We start from the raw sequence: 19,521 nt of genomic DNA on the forward strand, positions 1-19,521 counted from the left end.
TTTGTAAAAATCGGCGTGCTCCTTTATTTATTCAGAAGAGCAGCCAGCGTCACCCTCGCCACTCAAACCTGGCACACACGCTTCGGAGACAATGGCCTCGGGACCCTCATGCTGCTGGGCCCAGGAGAGACAGTTCTGAGGCAGAAACTCGGCGTCCAATGGGGGCCGCGGCTCAGGCACTGCGGTGAAGGGAACGCCGGGGAGTCCGGCCCCACCTTGCATCTGGGGACACGGGGGCGCTGCCTCAGGGCCCCAGGAGGGTCTGCAGGCAGCTAGGAGCCTGCCAAGTGCTGGTGGAAGTAGAGGCCGAAAAGGCTGGAGAGCAGCTGGCAGGCAGCCGTCCACCAGATGAGGTAGGCCAGGACGCCACGGAGGAGGAGGGGCGGAAGCAGGCCACCCACGGCCCCGGCGATCCGCGCTGCAGTCTGCTGGACTTCGTCCTCACTGGAGCCGATGGGGGCAGCACGGGCTGAGGATGGGTCAGGGGATAGTAGAGGAGCTGGGCCCAGGCCCCAGGAATAGCCTCCTAGGAGAAGAGGATGAAGCGAGGTATGAGTGGAGAAATGGGGAAGGGGCGAGGGACAAGGCTAGCATGGGGGGCCGGGCCCATTCCTCCAGACACTCCCACCCCTGTCTCAGACTCCATCTCCTGCCCAGTCTCCACCCCCTCAGGCGCTGCCCCCGTCCAGGGCAAACCCTACCCCAGGCCCCACCTCCTGCTCAGATCCTGCCTCACTACATGCCCTGCCCCCTCCCCAGGCCCCACCTCCTGCCAAGACGCAACCCCTCCCCAGGCTCCACCTCCTAAGGCAAACGCCATCCCAAACTCCACCTCCTGCTCAGACTCTGCCTCACCACAGTCCCCGCCCCCTACCCAGGCCCCGCCTCCTGCTCAGAGTGCACCCATCCCTAGGCTCCACCTCCTGTCCAAGGCAAGCCCCACTCTAGGCTCCGCTTCCTGCTCAGACCCTGCCTTACCAGTTTCCACCCCCTGCCTAGGCCCCGCCCCCCCGGCCCCCGCCAGACTCCACCTCCACTCTGTTTTATCTTCCAGCTCCGCCCCTCCTCCACCCCTACACCGCAGCATCTTACCCAGCGTCTTGAGCAGAAGTGTGCAGTTGAGGGTGAGGATGAGCGGCGTCAGGTACTGCAAGCTCACCACAGTCACATAGCAGTAGACTCGGACCACCTGTGGGCAGGTAGCAGGGGTGGCTGCAGCAGGAGGCCTTCTGGGTTTGAGACGACTCCACGCCCAAAGGACCAGGAACCCCACCCTGAGCCCAAGTTCCCTCTGGCCTAGGTCATCGGGGCGTCCATACCCTCTGCTGGATTTCACGGGCTTCGATGCGGCCAGCCTCCCTTCGCAGCTGCTCCACGCGGGCCTTGGCCAGGCACAGGTAGGCCTGCAGGTGGGGCCGGGTCACCGCCAGCCGCAGCAGGCACAGCACCACCAGCAACCAGAGGCGCCCAGAGTCGAAGGCAGAATCGGACAGCCTGTGCGGAGAGGGCCGGGGGCGAGGGACTAAGAAGGTCGCCCCCGACCCCCCAGGATCTTCCCCAGGCTCCTCCCTGAATCTCAGAGGCTGGGGCACCCAGGGGAGCCCCAGCTACCTCCTAGCCCCACCCAATACGCACAGGGAGAAACGCGTCTCCCCAAACGGCGGCTGGTGCAGGAAGTCCCGCGCAATGGGCTTTGTCCAGAGCCACAGGATGAACAGGGGAGACAGGAAGCTGGTGTGCAGGAGGAACCTGGGGGGTGAGGGCAGGAGAGAGTGAGGCCTGGGTACCCCCTCTCCTCCAGTCTCTCCCTTAAGCTCCCTAATCCCCCCACCCACCAAGCGACCCACTTAACTGCAGCATCGGCCGGTCCTCCGACATGGTCAGTGCGTCCCGGTGGGTTTGCGCCAGCCGCAGGCCTGGGAAGGTGAGGAAGGCACCCAGCACAGAGCCCACCACCGCCAGCCCCACGCGGATAGCCAGCTTGGCCGCAGGGAGCCTAGGAGAACACCAGGTCACAAGCCTGCCTGGGGGACCCTGGGAGGGTCCCAGCCTGCCCTTGCCCCCCTCCCCCATTCCCAGGACTCACGCCCAGTCCCAGCCCTGCTTCTTCAGAAGTGGCTCTAAGTTCTGGGTCATGCTGGCCAGACCTGGGGACGATAAGAAGAGGACCGAGTAGAGTGAATTCCTAAGGTCTCTAAGGCCACACTGTTCCCTAACCCCCCATCCCTCAGGCATCCGTTTGCTCCCCAAGTAGGAATGAACAAGGGTCTGCCAGGCCCTGAGCCAGGCACAAGGACAATTTTGTGCTCTAGTTACACAGCACTCTTCACGAGAAACAAGGTGGGAGTGGTGGCTCACGCCTGTAATTCCAGCACTTTGGGAGGCTGAGGCAGGCGGATCACCTGAGATCAGGAGTTTCAGACCAGCCTGGCCAACGCAGTGAAACCCCGTCTCTGCTAAAAATACAAAAATTAGCCAGGTGTGGTGGCGGGTGCCTGTAATCCCAGCTACTTGAGAAGCTGAGGCAGGAGAATCGCTTGAACATGGGGAGTGGAGGTTGTGGTGAGCCGAGACCGCACCATTGCACTCCAGCCTTGGGGACAAGAGTGAAACTCAGTCTCAAAGAAAAAGAAACAGAATGCACCAGGCAGACACTCCTGATTGGGCTGGGAACATTCAGGGGTATCTGTTGAGCCTGAGCTCCCTAGGTTATAGAAGGAATCTAGAGGGGGATGAAGGACTCCTTCAGGAGAAAACCAAAGTCCTCCTGGAGGAAGGAATCCTCAATTCAGGACCCAAGATTTTTCAAAAATTAAGAGCAGGGCTGGGTGCAGTGGCTTGCACCTGTAAGTCTCAGCACTTTGGGAGGCCAAGGCGGGTGGATCGTTTGAGCTCACAAGTTTGAGACCACCCTGGGCAACATGGCAAAACCCCCATCTCTACAAAAAAATATAAAACCAGGGGTGGTGGTGCACGCCTGTAGTCCCAGCTACTGTGAAGGCTGAGGTGGGAAGGATGGGTTGAGCCCAAGATGTGGAAGTTGCAGTGAGCTGAGATCATGCCACTGCACTCCAGCACAGAGCAAGACCTTGTCAAAAAAAAAAAAAAAAAAGGAGCAAATTCATATGAGCTCACAGGCAAAATCACCAAATGCATAAGGAAACAAATCACCATAAAGGAGAGTTAACAGAAAAACAACAGTCAAGTTTAGGCCTCAAAGACTTCAGAAATTGGTGCTGTCAATTATGTGTCAAATGACTAAGGAAATGAAAGCTGTAATCACAGAACAAGTGACATGAGAATTCCTTCAGATGACTGGGTAGAGTTGCAAAGGAACCAAATTAAACTCTTCCAAAGGAAAAATGTAAGTATTGAAATAATAGGTTGTTAAACAGCACATTAGGAACAGCCAAAGGAGGAACTGATGAACTGGAAGACAGATCTGAAGAAATCACTCAGATTCCAACTCAGAAAAACAAGTAGGTGAGAAATATGAAGAGAGGCTAAGAGATAAGGAAGACAGAACAGAAAGCCCAATGCAAATCAAATCAGAGCCCCAGAGGGAGGGAAGAGAAGGAATGAAGAATAAAAGGAATTACTGGAAGAGAATGGTTGAGAAGTTTGCAGAATGAAAGACACACACAAAGTATATCAAACCATGTAAATAAAAAGAAATCCATACCTAGACACAATGGAGTGAAACTGCAGAACACCAAAAACAAAAAAAAATCACAAAGCAGCCAGGGAGTTAAGACAGATCACCTACAAAGGAACAACAATTAGGCTGACAGCCAATGTCAACCGCAACAACAGAAAAGGAACAAATAGAAAGCAAAAAAGTAAGATGGTAGAAACAAAGTCAAATATGTCAGTAATCACAATAAATGTAAGTAGACTAAACTTTAAAGTTAAATGACAAAGACTGTCAGACTACATTGAAAATATCCAGCTACATGTTTTTTAAAGGATGACATACCTTAACATAAAGTCACTGGAAGACTGAAAGTAAAGGGATGTTAAAAAGATACAGCAAATACTAATCAAAAGAAAGCAAGCTAGAAAGGCTATACTACTACCAGCCAAACTAGACTAAGAAGTAGTATTAGAATAGGCTGGGCGCGGTGGCTCACACCTGTAATCCCAGCACTTTGGGAGGCCAAGACGGGTGGATCACAAAGTCAGGAGTTCGAGACGAGCCTGGGCAACATGGTGGAACCCTGGCTCTACTAAAAATCCAAAAATAGCTGGGCGTGGCGGTGGGTAATACCAGCTACTTGGGAGGCTGAGGCAGGAGAATCGCTTGAACCCAGGAGGCGGAGGTTGCAGTGAGCCGAGATCGTGCCACTGCACTCCAGCCTGGCCAACAAGAGCAAAACTCTGTCTCAAAAAAAAAAAATAGTATTAGAAGATAGAAGGGTTCCATACATCATAATAAAATGGCTGATTCACCAGGAAAATGTAGCGGTTCTAAATCTGTGAATAGAACTAATCTGTGAATTGTGAATAGGCTGCAAAATATATAAAGAAAACACTGACAGAATTGATAGGGAAACTGAGAGCTCTATTGTCCCAGAGGGAGATTAACTTCTGCTGACCGATAAGTCACAGACAAAAGGTTAGGCAAGATGGAGATTTGAATTTATTAAACTCGTAGAGCCAGGGAATATGTCCTTCAATTAGAACATGTGAAAAAAGGCAAAACAACAACAACAACAGAATATGTCCTTCAAGAAAACATGGAATAGTCACAAAATCTGATCACATTCCAGGCCATTGGGCAAATCTTACCAAATTTTAAAGAAATTATTTCAAATAGACCATCTGTGCAATTGAGATAGAAATAAATATGTATTTTTTAAAGGTCTATGTTTGAAAAATTTAAAAATATTTAATAATCCATAGGTCAAAGCATAGCAAGACCCCATCTCTACAGAAATCAGAAAGGAAATGTTAAAACACCCCAAACAGAATAATAAAAAATATCAGTCAAAACTTGGGTGAACTGCCAGGTGTGATGGCTCACACCTGTAATCCCAGCACTTTGAGAGGCTGAGGTGGGTGGATCACCTGAGGTTAGGAGTTTGAGACCAGCCTGGCCAACATGGTAAAACCCCGTCTCTACTAAAAATACAAAAATTAGCCAGGCGTGGTGGCGTGCACCTGTAATCCCAGCTACTCAGGAGGCTGAGGCAGAAGAATTGCTTGAACCCAGGAGGCAGAGGTTGTAGTGAGCTGAGATTGCACAATTGCACTCCAGCCTGGGTGACAAGAGCAAAACTCCATCTCAAAACAAAAACAAAAATAAAAACAAAACTTAGGTGAACAAAAGTGAGACCTGGTAAAATATATATAGCACTAAATGCTATATATGCTATAAAATTAGAAAAGATTGAAAATTTATGAACCAAGTAGCTAACTGAGAAATTGGAAACAAGAAAAGGAGGTACGACAGTACTGTTCTAAAATCCAGAGGTCCTAGCCACACCAAAGGGGAAGGATCAGACAGAACAAAAGAAAACCAAAAAGAATCTGCAATTCAATAAAAATATAATTCTTTAGCAAGGTTAGTCCATGTAGACACTCAAATTTGACCCCTATATGATAACACAAAAATTAATGTCACTGTCCATCAGCAACAGTGAGGAGTTTAGGAGCTTATATGAAATGTAAAAGTTGAAATATTTATTTATTGATTTTTAAGATGGAGTCTTGCTCTTGTCGCCCAGGCTAGAGTGCAGTGGCATGATTTCAGCTCACTGCAACCTCTGCCTCCGGGTTTCAAGCGATTCTCCTGCCTCAGCCTCCTGAGTAGCTGGGATTACAGGCACGTGCCACCTCGCTCAGACTTTTTTTTTTTCTTTTTTTTAGACAGAGTCTCGCTCTGTTGCCCAGGTTGGAGTGCAGTGGCACGATCTTGGCTCACTGCAAGCTCCGCCTCCCGGGTTCACACCATTCTCCTGCCTCAGCCTCCCAAGTAGCTGGGACTACAGGCGCCTGCCACCATGCCTGGCTAATTTTTTGTAATTTTAGTAGAGATGGGGTTTCACTCTGTTAGCCAGTATGGTCTCGATCTTCTGACCTCGTGATCTGCCCGCCTCGGCCTCCCAAAGTGCTGGGATTACAGGTGTGAGCCACCGCGCCCAGCCTACTTTTTGTATTTTTTACTAGAGATGGGGTTTCACCATGTTGACCAGGCTGGTCTTGAACTCCAGACCTCAGGCAATCCACCCGCCTCAGCCTCCCAAAGTGCTGGGATTACAGGCGCAAGCCACCACGCCTGGCTGAAATATTTTAGAAGAAAATATGGAATGACTGGCCGGGGGCGGTGGCTCACGCCTGTAATCCCAGCACTTTGGGAGGCCGAGACGGGCAGATCACGAGGTCAGCAGATTGAGACCATCCTGGCTAACACGGTGAAACCCCGTCTCTACTAAAAATACAAAAAATTAGCCGGGTGTGGTGGCGGGCGCCTGTAGTCCCAGCTACTGGGGAGGCTGAGGCAGGAGAATGGTGTGAACCCGGGAGGCGGAGCTTGCAGTGAGCCGAGATCACCCACTGCACTCCAGCAGGGGGACAGAGCGAGACTCTGTCTCAAAAAAAAAAAAAAAAAAAAAAAAAAAAAGACAATATAGAATGACTTTCTGATTTTAGGGAAGGATATTTTTCAAGACAAATATCAACTAAAATAATCAACTTCCATTCATCAAGACACTAGAGGTGACACTTACAACTACATTTGACGGCTCAGCAAAGAAAGTGTGATGCATGTATGCAGACGGAAAATAATGCAAATAGTGGTCAAATGAAAAGAAAAGAAGTATTGGCAATGAAGTGGATAAATCTGGAACACTTGTGCACTGTTGCTGGGAATATAAAATATAAAATGGGCCGGGCACAGTGGTGCACGCCTGTAATCCCAGCACTTTGGAAGGCCGAGGCTGGCGATTGCTTGAGTTCAAGAGTTCAAGACTAGTCTGGGCAACATGGCAAAATCCATCTCTATTAAAAACACAAAAATTATCTGGGTGTGGCCAGACATGGTGGCTCACACCTGTAATCCCAGCACTTTGGGAGGCCAAGATGGGCAGGATCACCTGAGGTCAGGAGTTAAAGACCAGCCAGGCCAACATGGCGAAACCCTATCTCTAAAAAATGCAAAAATTAGCCAGGCGTGGTGGCGCACACGCCTGGGTGACAGAGGGAGACTGTCTCAAAAAAAATAAAAATAAAAAAATAAATTAGCTGGGTGTGGTGGTGGGAGCCTGTAGTCCCAGCTACTCGGGAGCCTGAGGCATGAGAATCACTTGAATCCGGGAGGCAAAGGTTGCAGTGAGTGGAGATCACACCACCACTGCACTCTAGCCTGGGCAACAGAATGAGACTCTGTCTCAAAAATAAAATAAAATGGTTCAGCTGCTGTATAAAACAGTATGGCAGTTCCTCAAAAAATTAAAAGTAGAATTATCATATAATCCAGCAGTTCCACTTCTGGATATATACTCTCCAAAATTGAAAATGGGGTCTCAAAGAGATACCTGTACACTCAGGTTCACAGCAGTGTTAGTCAAAAAGCCAAAAGTTGGGAACAACCCAAGCATTCATCTGTGGATGAATAAACAAAATGTGTTCCACCCAGACAATGAAATAGTGTTCAGTCTTTTTTTTTTTTTTTTTTTTGAGATGGAGTCTTGCTCTTTCACCCAGGCGGGAGTGCAGTGGCGCCTATCTAAGCTCACTGCAAGCTCCGCCTCCCGGATTCACACCATTCTCCTCCCTCAGCCTCCTGAGCAGCTGGGACTACAGGCGCCCGCCACCGTACCCGGCTAATTTTTTGTATTTTTTTTAGTAGAGACGGAGTTTCACCATGTTAGCCAGGATGGTCTCAATCTCCTGACCTCGTGATCCGCCCGCCTCGGCCTCCCAAAGTGCTAGGATTACAGGTGTGAGCCACCGCGCCAGGCAGGATTCAGTCTTAAAAATGGAATTCTGGCTGGGCCTAGTGGCTCATGCCTATCATCCCAGCACTTTGGGAGGCTGAGGTGAGAGGACTGCTCGAGGCCGGGAGTTTGAGACCAGCCTGAGAAGCATAGCAAGACCCCATCTCTACAGAAAAAAAAAAAAAAAAAATTAAAAATTAGCCAGGCGTGGTGGCATGTACCTGTGGTCCCAGCTACTTGGAAGGCTGAGGTGGGAGGATCACTTGGGCCCTGGAGGTCAAGGCTGTGGTGAGTTGTGATTGCACCACTGCACTCCAGCCTAGGCGACAGAATGAGATCCTGTCTCAAAAAAAGAAAAAAAAATTCTAACACCTGCTACAACATGGATATGCCTTGAGGACATTGTGCTAACTGAAATGAGCACGTCACAAAAGGACAAATACTGTATGATGCCACTTATATGAGGAACCCAGAGTGGTCACATTCCCAGAGACAGGACGTAAAATGGTGGGTGTCAGGGGCTGCAGAAGGAGGAACAGGGAGTTAATGTTTAATGGGCTGGAGTTTCAGTTTTGCAAGAGCAAAGAGTTGTGCAAGAGCAAAGAGTTGTGGAGACGGACGGTGGTGATGGTTGCACAACATCTAAATAGACTTTTTTTTTTTTTTTTTTTTTTTTTTGAGATGGACTCTTGCTCTGTCGCCCAGGCTGGAGTGCAGTGGCGTGATCTCGGCTCACTGCAAGCTCCGCCTACCAGGTTCACTCCATTCTCCTGCCTCAGCCTCCCAAGTAGCTGGAACTACAGGCGCCTGCCACCACGCCTGGCTAATTTTTTGTATTTTTAGTAGAGACGGGGTTTCACCATGTTAGCCAGGATGGTCTCCATCTCCTGACCTTGTGATCCGACTGCCTCGGCCTCCCAAAGTGCTGGGATTACACATGTGAGCCACCACGCCTGGCCTACGTTGTTTTTTTTTGTTGTTGTTGTTTTTTTGAGACAAAGTTTCACTCTTGTTGCCCAGACTGGAGCACAATGGCTCCATCTTGGCTCACCACAACCTCCGCTTCCCGGGTTCAAGCAATTCTCCTGCCTCAGCCTTCCAAGTAGCTGGGATTACAGGCATGTGTCACCATGCCCGACTAATTTTGTATTTTTAGTAGAGACAGGGTTTCTCCATGTTGATCAGGCTGGTCTCGAACTCCTGACCTCAGGTGATCTGCTCGCCTGAGCCTCCCAAAGTGCTGGGATTACAGGCATGAGCCACCATGCTCGGCCATCTAAATATACTTAATGCCACTGAGCCGCACATTTAAAAATGGTTAAGATGGTGAATTTTATGTTTTGTCTATTTTACCACAATGAAAAAAAATTCAAAGAGAAAAAAGATACAAAGATGGGCAACAATGTGAACAGGTATTTCACAGAAATTTCACAGAAGAGACATGAATCATGAATAAACAGGAAAAGGTGCTCAACTTCCCTGGTAATAATCAGAGAAATGCATGTTAAGGCCACAGAGGGCATCATTCCAGGTGACGAGGGCTAGGTTGGCAAAAATCAAGCCCTATCCACGGATCTGGATTCATTTAAACCTTACTGCCGCCCCCTTGGGAGATTGGTGCGGTCACTACCCCACCTACTTATTATTCGAGGGGTAGGTTTGCAGGTACTCATATTATTATTTTGCTTTATAATTGACATACACATCTTCTTTGTATATATCAAACATATAATTTTAAAAACTGAAAGGCAGGGAGAATTGGAGAAGGTAAAACTCAAGCAGTCAGCAGGGTCATGTGGGCTATGGTGAGGACTATGGTCTTTCTCCTAAGACCCAGGGAGTGTGGTGCCAGGCAGAGAAGTGATGAGGTCCAAATTATATGTTAAAAGGATCAATTAAGAGGCCAGGCACGGTGGTTCACACCTGTAATACCAACAATTTGGGAGGCTGAAGCGGGCAGATTGCTTGAGCTCAGGAGTGTAAGACCAGCCTGGGCAACATAGTGAGACCCCGTCTCAATAAAAATAAATAAATAAATAATTTTTTTTTTAAATGAAAAAAAAGGCCACACACAGTGGCTCATACCTGTAATCTCAGCACTTGGGGAGGCTGAGGTGGGTGGATCACCTGAGGTCAGGAGTTTGAGCCTGGCCAACATGGTGAAACCCCTGGCCAACATGGTGAAACCCCATCTTTACTAAAAATACAAAAATTAGCCAGGCGTGGTGGTGCACACCCATAATCCCAGCTTGGGAGGCTGAGGCAGGAGAATCACTTGAATGCAGGAGGTAGAGGTTGCAGTGAGCCGAGATTGTGCCACCGAACTCCTGCCTGGGTGACAAAAGTGAAACTCCATCTCAAAAAAAAAGAAAAAAAAAAAAAAGAGCTATAGCCATGAGTGTCCATCAGAGACAGTGAGAAAGGGAATGTCCTGTCTTCCCCAAAGCCCAACGAGGTTCAGGAGCTGAGATGGTCACTAATGGGGACTGCCTTCACTCCAGGAGCCCACTCCTTTGCCTACTCGTGCTGGACACCGAGCCAGTTAAACCATCTTGGTCAGATTACATGAGGGAGTGACCCCTCATGTAATCTGCGGTGGCCCCACGTTGGGGGCTGCACTTACCAGGCTCCAGGCCCAGCTCGAGGGTCTCCTCCCGCACCACCTGCACCAGCATGGCCAGCAGCAGGAAGAGGAAGGCAAAGGTGAGGCAGACAGAGCGCTCGCCCCCCTCCTCAGCGCTGAAGTACAGCCGTGTCACTGTCAGGAACATCTTGCTGGAGGCTGGAGCTAAGGAGGCCTCAGGTGCCACTGCCCCACTGTGCCCATTTCACCACACCCCGTCTGGGACCCCACAACTCCAGGGAACAAGCACTGCTGCACAAATAGGCCTTGGGGATGACCTAGAGGAGTTCAGTTTTGGGGTGCTGGATCTCAGATCAGGATGTGGGCTGGGAGTTCCTGTTGAGTGGAGATGGCCTCATCAGGCCACCATGTCTGTACAGCCTCCCACCCTGGGTGACCCTACCTCTTTCACCCACCTCACTTATTTCACATCCCTTGGAAAAGCAATCAGATATAGAAGGGCTTCATCTCCAATCTGCCCTCAAAATGCAGCATGGGGGCCAGACACAGTGGCTCATGCCTGTATTCCCAGCACTTTGGGAGGCCAAGGCAGGAGGATCACTTGAGCCCAGGAGTTCAAGACCAGCCTGGGTAACATAGTGAGACCCCCATCTCTACAAAAAATAATTAAAAATTAGCTGGGTATGGTGGTAGCCCCTGTGGTCCCAGCTACTGGGGAGCCTGAGGTGGGAGGATCGCTTGAGCCCAGGAGTTTGAAGCTGCAGTGAGCCCTGATTGCACCACTGCACTCCAGCCTGCACGACAGAGGGATATCTTGTCTCAAACAACAATAACAACAAAAACAGGCCAGGCGTGGTGGCTCACACCTGTAATCCCAGCACTTTGGGAGGCTGAGGCAGGTAGATCACCTGAGGTCAGGAGTTTGAGACCAGCCCTTACCAACATGGTGAAACCCAGTCTCTACTAAAAATACAAAAATTAGTCAGGCGTGGTGGCGCATGCCTGTAATCCCAGCTACTTGGGAGGCTGAGGCAGGATAATCACTTGAACCCGGGAGACAGAGGTTGTAGTGAGCCTAAATCATGCCACTACACTCCAGCCTGGGCAACAAGAGCAAAACTCCATCTCAAAAACAAAACAAAACAAAACAAAAAGCATGGGAATCTGGGGAACCAGTGGATTTTGAGACAGGTTTCCCTCTCCAAAAGTCACAAGAGTAGCATTCTTTCTGTGCTTCCTCAGACTTGGGTCGCCAAAGTCATGTGTTTGCTCTCTTTGGGAGGGCAAGACAGGAGAATCACTTGAAGCCAGTCAGGACCAGCCTAGGCAACAAAGCAAGATCCTGTGTCAATAACAACAACAAATATATATACATGTACATACATACATACGTGTGTGTGTGTGTGTCTCACACACACAATTTTTTGGGGGGACAGAGTTTCGCTCTTGTCACCCAGGCTGGAGTGCAATAGCGTGATCTTGGCTCACTGCAACCTCCACCTCCCGGGTTCAAGCAATTCTCCTGCCTCAGGCTCCTGAGTAGCTGGGATTACAGGTATGTGCCACCACCCCCGGCTAATTTTTGTATTTTTAGTAGAGAAGAGGTTTCTCAATGTTGGTCAGGCTGGTCTTGAACTCCTGACCTCAGGTGATCCACCTGCCTCGGCCTCCCAAAGTGCTGGGATTACAGGCATGAGCCACTGTGCCTAGCTAATTTTTGTATTTTTAGTAGAGACAGGGTTTCACCATGTTGGCCAGGCTGGTCTCGAACTCCAGACCTCAGGTGATCCGCCTGCCTCAGCCTCCCAAAGTGCTGGGATTACAAGCATGAGCCACCGTGCCTGGAGTATATATTTTTTAGAATTTTGCCAAGGGACCATATCTTTCTTGGCCCTGATTGTGGACTGGCCTGGTGATTTCCTTAAACAAGGAGAATGTGGTAGAAAGAACAGGGATGGGGTGGGTGACTTCGGGCAAGGCATTCCCTCCTGCCTCCTGGCATTTCTACTGCCACCAAAGGGCATGACCATGTGGAGTGGAGATGAACCAACCTGCTGAGCCCAGCCCAGTCTGTCCACCCACAGAGCCAGAGCACATAAAATGTCTGCTTCATGCCACTAAGCTTGGGGAAGTTTGTGGCACAGCAGGTGAAAACTGCCACACCAGTTTAGAGGAGCCAGGGAAGCTCAGGTCCTGCTCCCACCCGCCCCACTGGCAGGGAGCAGAGAGGAAGGATACATGGAGAAGGCCACTGTGAGCAGGCACCAGAACACGGCGATGTTAGTCTCTTTGGCTGGGCCCAGCATGTAGTAGTAGGCCTCCGTGAAGAGGTACACGCCGCCCGAGTACACAGCAAAGTCCACAAACCACTGGTACTCCAGGAAGAAGCGCAGGACTGCAGGGGGCACTCTGCTTAGCCCTGGGGCCCAGCTCGCTCCCCTCCCAATAGAACATTCTTCCTTCAAATCCTCCCCACCCCCATGAGGGTGTGGGGACATTCAGGGCTGAGGGAGTAGAGTTTAGGGATGGGACTGGGCTATTACCCAGGGCATCCACGGTCGTGAGGGGGCAGGTCTCCAGCTGGAATGGGGTATCTCGGGGCACAGACAGTGGCTTCTCCTCATTAAGGCCATTGGCCCACCTGGGAGGATGGTGACAAGCAAGGGGGACGGTGAGCACACATTCCACTGGGGCCAGCCACCCTCAGAGCTCAGAGCAGCTGGCCTGGAGACCATCTCTTCCCACAGCCTCGGCTCCTCTGCACACTGGGATGTGGGGACCCCCCCCACCACCCACAGGACTGGCTAGAGCAAACTGCCAGGAAACAGATGCTAACTTGACAGTGACCATCTCCTTGGACTAGGGTCTGCCAGATCAGCGCCTGGAAGTATGGGTGGGCTGGTCCTGTGTCCCTGAGCCTGGAGCCCCCTGAGCAGGGGTGAGGCCGTTCCTGGGGAGGAGCCACCCTCCCAAGGCTGGGGCTGGGGCCCAGCTCACTCACCGCTCTTTCCTGCCTCTGGGCCTCGGCTTCCCCGCCAGGGCCCGAAGCTCCTCCTCAGACGGGTGCTTGTATCGGAACAAACTGAGAGCAAGGATGGGCAGTCAGGGAAGCTCAGGCATGGGGTTGGGAGGTTGAGGCAGTGAACCTCAAATCCAGGGATTCTAGTTAGAGGGTAGCCTAGGCCAGGGGCACACTGGGAGGTAGGTGAGGGTACAGCACGGGGGAAATTCTGGGGAAATCGTGAGGCCAATAGATCTAGGCTGAGTGGGCTCGGGGGGCTTGGATACCCCTGAATCTGCTGGCTAACTCTCCTGGAGAAGCCACTGTGTGCAACTTTTCTTTTCTTTTTCCTTTTCTTTTTGAGACAGAGTCTCGCTCTGTCGCCCAGACTGGAGTGCAGTGGCATGATCTTGGCTCACTGCAACCTCCACCTCCCAGGTTCAAGTGATTCTCCTGCCTCAGCCTCCCAAGGAGCTGGGACTAACAGGCATGCGCCACCATGCCCAGCTAATTTTTGTATTTTTACTAGAGACAGGGTTTCACTATGTTGGCCAGGCTGGTCTCAAACTCCTGACCTCAAGTGATCCACCCGCCTCGGCCTCCCAAAGGGCTGGGATTACAGGCGTGAGCCACCTCGCCCAGCCTTTGTTTTTTGTTTTTGAGAGAAGGCCTTGGTCTGTTGCCCAGGCTGGGGTACAGTGGCACCATCTCAGCTCACTGCAGATTCCACCTTCTGGGCTCAAACGATCCTCCTGCCTGAGACTCCTGATTAGCTGGGATCACAGGCGTGAGCCACCATACCTGGCTAATTTTTAAAATATTTTGTAGAGACAGGGTCTTGCCATGTTGCCCAGGCTGGTCTCAAACTCCTGGGTCAAGTGACCCTCCCACCTTGGCTTCCCCCAGTGTTGGGATTATGGGCCTGAGCTATCATCTCTGACGTGTTTTTTTGCCTTTGTTTTTGTCACATACATTTTTCTCAGGAGAGAATTCAGTTGCCACCAGATTCTCAGAAAGCATCAGAGACCCACGCAGGGACAAAAACCAGAGCGGGCGAGCTCTAGCAGGTGCAGGGGTGGAAGGAAGGCTGGGTTACAGGGAGGTAGGAAGAGTGAGGGACGTGGGGAGTGTGGTGATGGTTCCACCCATGTGTACATCTGTCAAAACAAGTCCAACTGTGTACTTCAAATATATACAGTTTGTGTCAGGCATGGGAGCTCACGCCTGTAATCCCAGCACTTTGGGAGGCCAAAGTGGTAGGATCGCTTGAGCCCAGGAGTTTGAGACCAGCCTGGGCAACTTAGCAAGACCCCATCTCTATTAAAAATTAAAAAATTGTCTGGGCATGGTGGCGCACACCTGTAGTCCCAGCTACTCAGGAGGTTGAGGCAGAAGGGTCACTTGAGCCCAGGAGGTTGAGGTTGCAGTGAGCTATGATCAGGCCACTGCACTCCAGACTGGGTAACAGAGTGAGACCCTGTCTCTAAAAAGAAAAAGAAAAAACAAATATATGCAGTTTGTTGTACTTCAATTACACCTCAACAACGTTCTTCCCCCCACCACCCACCAACCAAAATCAAGGCTGTGCAATTTGTGAGGCGGGGCGTGGGGAGCCAGAAGGGGGCGTGACGCCGCGGGGCCCCTCTCACCGCCGGGGCGGGGCTCACCTGCCGTTGCAGAGCAGCCAGCGTGCGAAGGAGCAGTGTGGCGCCAGCCTGTGCATGAGGGTGGCAGTGAGCAGGGTCACCACCAGCTGTACTCCGAGGACCGCCTGGGGGGAGGGGCCATGACTGGCAGCACCTGCCGGAGGGTCACAAGCTCCCTCCCTCCCCAGGAACCCAGGCTATTTATAGAGAAGTCAGGCCGGATGGGGGAAGGGCGAGCCTCTTAGGCTCTAGCGGCTTCTTAGGGGAGAGTCCTGGGGTGAGCCTGGACTCACGTAGCCTGGCCCTGCCCTCCCACGTCAGAGATCAGCACCCACCCTCACCACCTAGCTGGAGCGTAGGGCAGTGGAGACCATAGGATTTGCCTCCCGCCTCCGCTATGGATTCAGATATAATATTAATTTCCCGGAGTCTCAGTTTTCTCATTTGGAAATGGGTGCTTCCTGTGTAGTCTCCTGTATTCCTCACCACCACCTTCCAGCCCCTAACCACGAGCCCGCCACACTCAGTGAAAGCGGCTCCCACCGCCTTCTGCACTCCGCACTCCCACCTAGGGAGCCACTGCGTCTCGGTTGAGCTTCTAGCTTCCTCCTTCACCTGGTAGCTCCTTCCCCTAAGTGTCTCCCACCTTAAATGATCCCTGATGGTTCCATCACCCTCCTCCCTCTCCTTCCCTTTGTAATTAACCTCCTTGAAAGGGCGTCTATGCTCCTGGCCACCTCCTGTTTTGGTGTGAAGACCTACATGTCTGAGTGGGGTGAGCTTATTTATTTTTATTTCCTTTTTTTTTTTTTTTTGGCAGGGGACTGGTGGGGAGAACAGGGTCTTGTTCTGCCACCCAGGCTGGAGTGCAGTGGCATGCTGGGGTGCTCACTGCAGCCTCAACCTCCCAGGCTCAAGTGATTCTCCCACATCAGCCTCCCTAGTAGCTGGGATTACAGGCACCCGCCACCATACCCAACTAATTCTTGTCTATTTTGTAGAAACAGGGTTTCTCCATGTTGCCCAAGCTGGTCTTGAACTCCTAGGCTCAAGCAATCCTCCCGCCTTGGCCTCCCAAACGGTTGGGATTACAGGCATGAGCCACTGTGTCTGGCCTATTTTTATTTTTATTTTTAGAGATGGGGTGTTGCTATATTGCCCAGGCTGGTCTCAAACTCCTGGGCTCAAGTGATCCTCCCACCTCAACCTACCGAGTAGTGAGGACTACAGTCATGCGCCAACACACCCAGCTATGACTTTTTTTTTTAATTAGGAATTTTCTCACCCACTTCTTAATTCAGAACACATTTTCATATACTTATTTTTAAACGTTTTAGAAGAATCAGTCTGTGGTGAAGCTGGGTTTTCCTGCTTGAATGCAGTAAATACCCATTTGCTGCCAGTAATTACGTAATTATGTAAAATTATGTGCTCAGGAGAGCTGTCTACTAGTGTTCTGGTATTATAATCAAAATGAAATAAAGTTTAATAGTAAAATTAATTATTAAAATCATCCTTTAATCAGGCATAAATAAGCTAAATTTAGTCGGAAAAACCCTAATGTGATGGGTACCGGGCCTAGCACGGTAATTCAAAATGACTGCTGAGGCCAGGTGCGGTGGCTCATGCCTGTAATCCCAGCACGTTGGGAGGCTGAGGCGGGCTGATCACTTGAGGTCAGGAGTTTGAGACGAGCCTGGCCAACATGATGAAACCTTGTCTCTACTAAAAATACAAAAATTAGCCAGACATGGTGGCAGGCGCCTGTAATCCCAGCTACTTGGGAGGCTGAGGCAGCAGAATTGATTGAACCTGGGAGGCAGAGGTTGCAGTGAGCCGAGATTGTGCCACTGCACTCCAGCCTGGACAACAGAGTGGGACTCTGTCTCAAAACAAAATAATAATAATAAAATAAAAATAAATAAAATAACAGACCAATAGGACATTTTCTCTGTGCCTGTCACTTGTAAACTGAGACCAGAAATCTTTTTTAGTAATGAGGTTGGTGGCGCCATCTTTCTCATCTGTAAATCCTCATTGCTCGCCCTCCCCGGGACCCTAGTGCAGACTGGCTGTCTGGCTGGCTGGCACTTAAGGACCATGAGTGCCAGCCCATGGGCCCCTGCAAGCCAGTGGGCCAGGGCTGTTGAAGCCCCACCCTTCCCCTAGGACCCTGCCCTCCCATCCCGCAGTCTTTCTCCTCTCTCTCCCACCTCTCTCCTACCTCTCTCCTGTGACCTGCCCGGGTTTTAACCACCCAATCAGCTAGCCCATCACAACCTCAGCACAGTGACACCTCCAGCCCAGACCTCTCTGCTGAGCTCAACCAGTAGCCTCCTCCAGGCTCTCCTGGGAGATCCCAGCACTCACCCATCATCCCATACCCTTCCAGGTGGTTCAGGCCCTTCCCAGTCTCACAGTCAGCCCCCAACTTGGTTCTGCACCCTGCAGGCATAGCTAGAGACCACCTCTCCACAGCTCAGCTCTCTCCTCAGCCCTCCCTGCAACCAACCACTGGAGTCTCAGAGGTCTTCCTGGACCTTTGGGCTCTTCATCAATGACCCCACCACCCCCCAAAACACCCCAAGGGAAAAGGTGGTGGAGGGGTGCATCTCTCCACCTAAGGCTCCCAGAGGTCTGTCCAGGGATGTTCTGATGGCCCTGCCCTCCACCCGGCCTCCTGTCTCAGGGCCAGGGCTCTGCAGACATCTCCAAGGATTTTCTGGAGTCTTCCATCAGCTCCTTCTTTTCCCTTCACTGGATTTACGATTCTCGAACTCAATAACCCTGATAAAATCAATGCAACCTCCCTCCTCATTCCCGGGAGCCCGTGCCCTCATCTCCTACGGCGTCCTGCACCTCCGCCTGGGACGACGCCCCACTTTCAATAATTCCGGCCATCAATGCCCTTCTTTCAGGGCCATCTCCAGCGCCCCTCCTCGGGGATGGTCCCAGGCAGGGACCCTCCAGTTCCACGTCCCTGTCTCTGCCCAGGCCGGTCCCGTCAGGGTTGTGGGAGTCCCCCATCTCCCTGCACTAGCCTGACCCCCAGGGGCTGGGCTAAGTTTTAAGAACACACTCAATGGGTTGGACCCAGAGCCGCGTGAGACCTGAAGGTTCCAACTGTCCTGTCTCCCACTCTGAGAACCTTGCCCGCCCTGAGGCCACCCAGACCTCCTGAGTCCACCTCCCACGGCCTCCCCTGCCCGTTCCACACACCCCGATATAGCAGAGACCCCCGATGGATCCTGTCGGCGCGGCCCCCACGCTCCTGCAGGACCCCCGTCCCCACAGTGGACCCCCAACAGGACCCCACACCGCCTTAATCAGGTTCCAAATGTGCTGGGGTCCCCAGTCCCCTCTGTGGGACCACGACCCCTCGCAGAATCCCAGACCCCTAAAAAGTCTCGAGGGTAGAATCCCCAGAACGCTTAGGGGCTTCTAGTCCCCCTGGGTACGACTCCCGCCGACTCCCTCGGAGGTCCTGTAGCGAGAGCAGGGCTCCCAGAGAGGGACACACGGACTTCAGCGTGCCCCAGAATCCCTCAGAGCCTCCAATCCCCAAGAAGAAACCCCAATCCATTCCCTCAGTGTCTGCCTGGACCCCTTCGGCTGGACCTCGGCCCTGCAGAGCCCCCCATTTCGCAGGACGCTCGCTCACCATGACGCGTGCGAGAACGCGGTGCACTGACCCACCGGCCTGGGGCTCCGGGCACTCCGAGGGGAACTCGACCAATTAGAGCCCGACTCTGGTCTGACGAGCATCCCGTGCGACCAATCAGTGTGTTTTGAGCCGGCAAATCACCAGGGACGAGGAGGCCGCTGGCGTTGCATGCCGGAAATTGTAGTTCAGATACGCTGGTTCTGATCGATCAAAGTCAAGATTGTGTCTGGGAGGCCTGCGTGGCCGACCTCTCTTAAGGCTCAGTCGTCTCTTACCTACATTTATCTCAAAGGTTTGCAGCGAAAGCATTTATTCCCACCTAAGGAACATTTCTGAGAGTAGAACTCCCCCCGCCCGCATCAAGAACGTTCAATGGCTCCCACTTAGTAGACTAAGTACTTAGTACTCCTAAGTACTGAGTAGGCTAAGTACTCAGACTGAATTCAGACCCTTCTGCCTGACTTAAATCTGCTGCTAGCACTATTGTGCACCCTATAGTACAACTTGCACCCACCATCTCTCTCATACCTCCAGGCCTTTGTAAATATCCTACCTCTTGCAATGCCTTCAAGAATGCCTCGATTTTAAAATAAAAACAAAACAAAACCAAAAAAGAATGCCTCAATCTTTTTCACCTGGCAAGTGCCTTATTCATCTCTATCAGCTAGGACTCTGGCTGTGCTCCACAA

General features: G+C 51.4%; 1 protein-coding gene across 2 annotated transcripts; it reads right to left on the reverse strand.

Moving 5' to 3' along the window:
- Positions 1 to 18,900, reverse strand: TMEM161A (transmembrane protein 161A). Of its 2 annotated transcripts, XM_024238091.3 has the most exons (12): positions 18,830 to 18,900; positions 15,190 to 15,293; positions 13,523 to 13,603; positions 13,065 to 13,162; positions 12,760 to 12,916; positions 10,561 to 10,712; positions 2,087 to 2,147; positions 1,853 to 1,996; positions 1,636 to 1,749; positions 1,320 to 1,494; positions 1,093 to 1,189; positions 1 to 526 (listed from the first exon to the last, which is right to left on the reverse strand). In XM_024238091.3, exons 1-12 carry the CDS (start codon positions 18,830 to 18,832, stop codon positions 273 to 275), a joined length of 1,440 nt encoding a protein of 479 aa, XP_024093859.1. In that variant the 5' UTR covers positions 18,833 to 18,900; the 3' UTR covers positions 1 to 272. The 2 variants fall into 2 exon arrangements, with proteins under 2 accessions (XP_024093859.1, XP_054394729.1); XM_054538754.2 differs by lacking the exons at positions 10,561 to 10,712; positions 12,760 to 12,916 and having other exon boundaries at positions 18,830 to 18,889.
- Between the last annotated feature and the right edge of the window lie 621 nt (positions 18,901 to 19,521).

The sequence above is a fragment of the Pongo abelii genome, chromosome 20 (assembly GCF_028885655.2).
Source record: "Pongo abelii isolate AG06213 chromosome 20, NHGRI_mPonAbe1-v2.0_pri, whole genome shotgun sequence".
NCBI classification, from domain to species: Eukaryota; Metazoa; Chordata; class Mammalia; order Primates; family Hominidae; genus Pongo; species Pongo abelii.